Source organism: Dinoponera quadriceps, unplaced genomic scaffold (assembly GCF_001313825.1).
Source record: "Dinoponera quadriceps isolate SergipeBrazil2010 unplaced genomic scaffold, ASM131382v1 scaffold781, whole genome shotgun sequence".
In the NCBI taxonomy this organism is placed as follows: Eukaryota; Metazoa; Arthropoda; class Insecta; order Hymenoptera; family Formicidae; genus Dinoponera; species Dinoponera quadriceps.
Window position 1 is genome coordinate 203,747 of NW_014555039.1, and position 5,934 is coordinate 209,680.

The window sequence follows — 5,934 nt, forward strand, 5'->3', positions numbered from 1 at the left end:
TATATATATATATTTATTTATTTATTTATAGAAAAGCAATTATTCAACTTATTTTTCTTTTTTCAAAAATAATAGTTATTTTGAAAAAAGAATTTTTTTCTTGTATATATATATATACAATATATATTTACGATCATATCTCGGCATCAGTGGGAAATATTCCAGTTGAATATTAATTGGTTTCCGAGAGGAAGAAAAGAGGAAATGGAAAGTATTCCCTATTTATAATGAATTGAGCAGAGTTCTGAAAGTCGGTCATACTTGTTCCATGATTAGAGCTACGCTGCACGCTACAGGGAGATTCTCGTTGAGCAGTGCCTTGATCGGGAGAACGACGAAGAGAACTTGATAAGATATGAAGGTTATCAGCCAGACGTAATCCCAAATTTTCTGAAAAAGAGCTGTGAAAAGCAAGGGAAAGAAAGACATTACAAGCAGATCAGCAGATTTATTCCGATCGAACGCCATTCGGTGTTCGAACCCATGCGAAAAAAAAAACTACAAGAATACAAAAAAATTCTAACACACACTATTGAAGAATTCTTGTTTTCCAATAGTGTACCAGTCATTTGTTCGTATTCTTGTATTTCTTTTTCGCATGAGATATGTGAAATATAATTATTCAGATCGTTTATTGATACTGATATGTTCTTTCGACCATTCGATCGATTTGCTTTCTAATTTCTTTCGATATTGATTTCTTCTTTTGACAATTTTGCGTAAGAAAGCTCTTTAGCCGGCGTTCGGCGTGCGCGACAATAAATTCAGCAAACCGAGGTTACATTTCAGCACGAATTCGAGCCGCTGGTATGCCCAGATGTTGAACGGCACGTAGAGAGCGAGTGTCGAGATCTTCATGAACGACCAGATGTAGAGGCACGTCGGGAACTTGGCAAAGGCCTTCTGCACTGTGTAAGTCCCGATGAAGAGCCTTCAACAACATTGGATTCGCCCATTACTAAGAGTTCAATATATTTAAGATAACCGCGCGACATCTTAATGATTAATTAACGTTATAGTGTTGCGAGTTGCTGTCCTACAACAGCCGGCGTAAAGCAAAAGCCATTGTCCGCCGCGTAATCTACATTTCAACTCTGACAACTCGTCGCGCGTCCGATAAGCCGCTGACATTTTCTGACATTTTTCATAATTCACGATTGAATCGGCGATTTTAAAACATATATCGACGAATTAATTTTCTTCTTAGAGAAGAATACCGAGGCGATCACGAAGGAAGAGAGGCTTCCCGTGACACGAGCTTTACGCGAAAATGCGAAGCAATGTTGCGAATTTTTAGTAATCTCAGCGACAATTACACAACTGATTTGAGGACCTAAGCTAGTTGCGCCGATAAAGAAGCGGATAGTGATGGTAATCTCTGATGGTGACTTTGCGAAATAAATATTGCATACACATACGTCTTCTTACGCGTGCATCAATGCAACAGGGTCGACGTGCTTTTGAACTTACGTGCCCGTGTCCATGAGATCATGCGCTATTGTGTCGAGAAAGAGAAGTATGAAAGTCATCAGGCATATGTTGTAAACCGTCTGGATGTGCGGTATCTCCAGAAGATCGGTGAGCAGCGAGTTCCTCGGGAGGAATACCTTATTTGGCAGCACACCCTCCTTGTTAGATTGTCTGCGAGAGATTAGAGACGCAACATAGACAATGTGGAAGCGTTCATCGTTATCGGCACGTGGGGAAAGGTAGAGATTACTCGAGGATCCGTGCCGGAAAAACTGATGAAATTATGCGAATGAGCGACTGCCCGAAAGTCGGAATTTTTTATTCTACATTAAGTCTTCAAGTGGAGAAAACAATAATAACTTCTTCATTTTTAGCATCAAAAAAGCACAATAAAAAACTTTTAATGTAGAATTAAATTAGACTTAAAATAGGACTAAAATTTCGGCTCGGTACGATTTGCTTTCGACTCTCGAGAATTTTTTTCATTCGTTCCCCCTCCTCCCGTCAGCGCGATTATCATTTTTGATAAACTAGTCATTCAGTACGACGATTATCTGGCGAAGTAACTTTTCTAATATAAATATTGGAGATTGTTTGAACCACGATATTTTGTACATACACAAGCAGGTAGAAATTTCTGGATATTATCGGATCCCGTTATGAGAAGTTTGCCGGACGAAGTCAATAATAACTAAATTGTCTCATTTCGAGATAACTTCACGAAGAAAAATATTTTGACACAAATGGTTAATTACTATAAAAACAGCAAAAATATTTATTAAGAGTATAAAACATCTAAAATACATCCTTTAGACGTCCTATCATTTAAAAGATGTCTTTACGATGTCTTAAAATATATTAATGTTAGTATCTGGGATATTAATTTGTTAGATATTAATTGCTGGGATATTAATTTGCTAGATAAACAGCAAAATAATTTGAACACGCCAGCTAAATTTTATCGTTGCTGCAACAACGTTTTGCTACAACAAAAAATTATTTTTTCCGTGTAACAAATCTTTTCGCCATAATAACTTACAATTTGCCGTAACAACCAAATTATTTATGTTATATAAGTTGGCCTAATCGCATTTCAAGATTTTAACGCGTTGCGATTTGTCAAAATACCCCAGCTATTTTTATTCCAGAAATCCTCTTTTGTTCCAATTTTACTCGAAAGCGCTATTCCTCACCTTTTATCGTCGTACTTGTTCTCCTTACTTGGGTCTTCCTCTTCCTTTTCTATTCTCTGCCTTAGTTCCGACATCATGTGGTTGATGCGATCATTTACTTGCTCCAAAACGTCTTCCCTCATTTCCTATGCACGAAGAAAAACAGCACGTGTGTGTGTGTGTATGTGTTTGTGTGTGTGTGTGTATGTACTTGGTGTTGTATTTTTTTCTTTATATAAGAAGAGAAATATGTGTGTATATATGGGTGTCTCAAAAAAATGTACACACACTTTGAATGATTATAAAGTCAGTGTTCATTAACATACAGTTCATTGTCAAAATTTAAAAGAATCTACAAAAATGAATAATTTTTTTGTTAACGTCTGTTTTCAAACCGACGATTCTGGTCCAGGCATTACAGATAACGCAATGGAATCGCAAATATCAAATATCGTTGAAGTGTGTATGAATTTTTTGGGGACACCCCGTATATCTCGTATTTTATCCGATGTTTATATTAATAATCGTAATTTCGCGACACAATTTCGCTCTGGTATTTTTTTTTATCTTCGACCCACGTTCTACATTAGCCAAGTCCGATCACGATCGTGATGAGAATATTTATCTTTCGCACCTGCATACATTTTAGCATTCCATTGATAGCCATCTCACGTGGGCCATTTGCGGACATACTTCCGTTGACCTCTAGAAAACGAGAGAGAAAGAGAGAGAGAAAGTGAGAAAAAGAAACAGAGAAAATCACATTACAAATAATGAATTCGAGTGATAATAAATATCAGGCCGATACAAAAAAGTAGGTCTCTGAGTGACATCCGCGGGGCAGCTTCGAGAGAACATGACTTTCGTCAGTTTCGATGCGAGTCTCGCTTGTGGAAAAAAAAATGTATCGAATTTCAGACTCGAGTAAAACTGATATCGATCATTTTATTCAGGACGAAACATGATTTTCTACAATAACGCAATTATTCGAATTTACATATTTCAGTAATGTTCATTAATGTTATTTGTATTACTAATGTTTTATTATAATTCTATCTGTACTTTCTATATTTATCTCAGTGTCCGTTGTACGCGTTAGACACTCGAGTTACGATACAAAAGTTCGCGTCTGTCATCTGAGAGTTCTTCATTCATTATATTTATAGTTTGCTCGATGTATCGTAGATTTGATAAAATCTCGATGTATAGCGAAGTACGCAAAAGGAAAGATATCCGAGATTGATAGGAGAAAGAACGATCTGCTCTCGTCAGATAATAACAAATAGAGTGCATACTCCTCTCGATAGTAACGCGGCGTCGCGAGAATAGCGAGATATAGCGCGCGATGTATACTAAAGAAAGAATTCGGTAACAATTACCAAACATTTATCGAAATAATTTCTAAACTAAACGATTCGATTATTTAGTGGCATGGTGCGTATATTTAGTCTAAATTATTTGGTTAATGTAATCGCATCATTTACATTGCAAATCGTTTAGCTGAAGCTTCTCTTCTTCTAGCTTTTCTTTACACGTTTCTTGGCGTTTTAAATTACGCCATTTAATAATGATTAAACGTTTTGAATAACGTAAGCTAAATCGGCAAAAAAACATAAAAGTGGCTTCAATCAAATATGTCACTTTAAACATTAATGCGTGCAAAAGTAACATACTTGAATTTACAATGTAGTTACACGCACCGTGCAATTAAATGATTCCTGCTATCGTAACCAAAATATTTAGGTGAAATTATTTCACTAAATATGATAATTGTTATTGAATTCTTTTTTTTCAGTAATCGCGCGCTATCTCGCGAAAGTAGTTACACTGTGCAACATCGAAGTCACGTAACGCGAGACGGATCTGCATGAATGTTCGATTATCAGCCTTAAAGAATGTTTTCGTCTTGTACAAAATCTGTGCTATGGAAAGCAGAGATCGAAATAGAGAATATATTAAATATATGTATATATATATATATGTATACACAAACAGCAATGAAGGTCAATATAAGAGCAAACAATCTTATTGTCTGGCTGTCGAAACATTAACAAAATCGGTACACAATTCTACGTCACGTCGCTCTATCAGTCCAATTGATTTCAACTGGCAAGAGAAGTTATCGAATTTATCGGAAGAATTCAGGATAATTAAGTTCTTTTCATTAACTATCGATTAAGTTTTATTAATTTCTTAATATAAATAAATCACACCTCGTATCTTAATTACGACGCGCATTTACCTTTTCCATGATTAATGCTCTTCAAGATGCCGTTCCGGCAAAGAGTCGTCTCCTTGGTGGTCACATCGCCGGCCGACCGGGGGGCGTCGTCCCCGATCATTGAGACGGAATTCGTGATCGGCGAAGTGCTCATGATTTTCCCGACGATCTCCTCCGCTAATAAACGAATCCCCGCACGTCGTACTGTCGTTGATCCGCGCCGAATTTCCCCGCTAGAGCCTCACGTCATCACGATCCTTGTCGCAGAGGGAAGAGACAGACTTGTCGGAGAGTTGACGACGATGTTGACTGAACAAATATCTTGATATCCGGTGATTCGCAACGAGGGACAAATTGGCGTTTACGCCAATGTTTACGATTGGCAAGAGCGCTTCCTTTCACAGATTTCGGCCCGCGACTTCGTAAATTTTCTTCTTCCTCTTCCCCAGGGGAAGGATTCGACACTGTCACGCTTCACGCGGCGCTGTACCGTACCGACTACTCAAGCCTCGCTCCGTACACGCGGACTGACCGAGACGGCTGGCGAACGACGACACTTATTATCACTTTCGTCGGTACAGTGCGCACTGATCTAATAGGAGAGACCGTCGCGCGCTTCGTCGTGCGATGGTCCTCGATGAGTGGTACACCGCGACATCGCTCACGAGTACAATTGTCTTCCACTCACACCACGATGGCAGCGGTGTCTTTGTCGCCGCTCCGCAACGCTGCTCTTATCTGGTAATGATGGTGGTCGAGCACGGTGAAACAAATGTCCGTCCAATTGCACCGAGATGCGTGGCGGCACGACGGCACACTGGCGGAGGGGGAGGGGAGAGATTGCTACGTTTTAAGTAAATATTTGTCAAGGCGGTTCGGAACAGTCGATTTTATTTGGATCGAGTAAATAATACTTGAACGTCTCTAGCACCCTTTTTCTTTCATTTCTTACTACATTCGAATGATAATTCAGATGAAATGAACTACTCCGACCTCTTTAGCAAACTGTTTACTCGAACGTAGCAATTTTTTTTTCAGTGCGAATATCTTCGCGAGGGAATGAATAGCGAA

At 38.6% G+C, this 5,934-nt stretch overlaps 1 protein-coding gene across 1 annotated transcript in view; it reads right to left on the bottom strand.

The window, feature by feature from the left end:
* LOC106742888 (sterol O-acyltransferase 1) overlaps window positions 1-5,575 on the bottom strand; it is an 8,766-nt gene extending 3,191 nt beyond the window's left edge. Inside the window, exons 1-6 of the mRNA XM_014616240.1 lie at window positions 4,885-5,575; window positions 3,277-3,347; window positions 2,664-2,788; window positions 1,471-1,641; window positions 783-931; window positions 262-401 (exon numbers count right to left, since the gene is read on the bottom strand). Of these exons, the coding sequence (XP_014471726.1) occupies window positions 262-401; window positions 783-931; window positions 1,471-1,641; window positions 2,664-2,788; window positions 3,277-3,347; window positions 4,885-5,017 (789 nt within the window). The 5' untranslated portion in view covers window positions 5,018-5,575. The remainder of the gene's footprint in view (window positions 1-261; window positions 402-782; window positions 932-1,470; window positions 1,642-2,663; window positions 2,789-3,276; window positions 3,348-4,884) is intronic.
* Window positions 5,576-5,934: the final 359 nt, after the last annotated feature.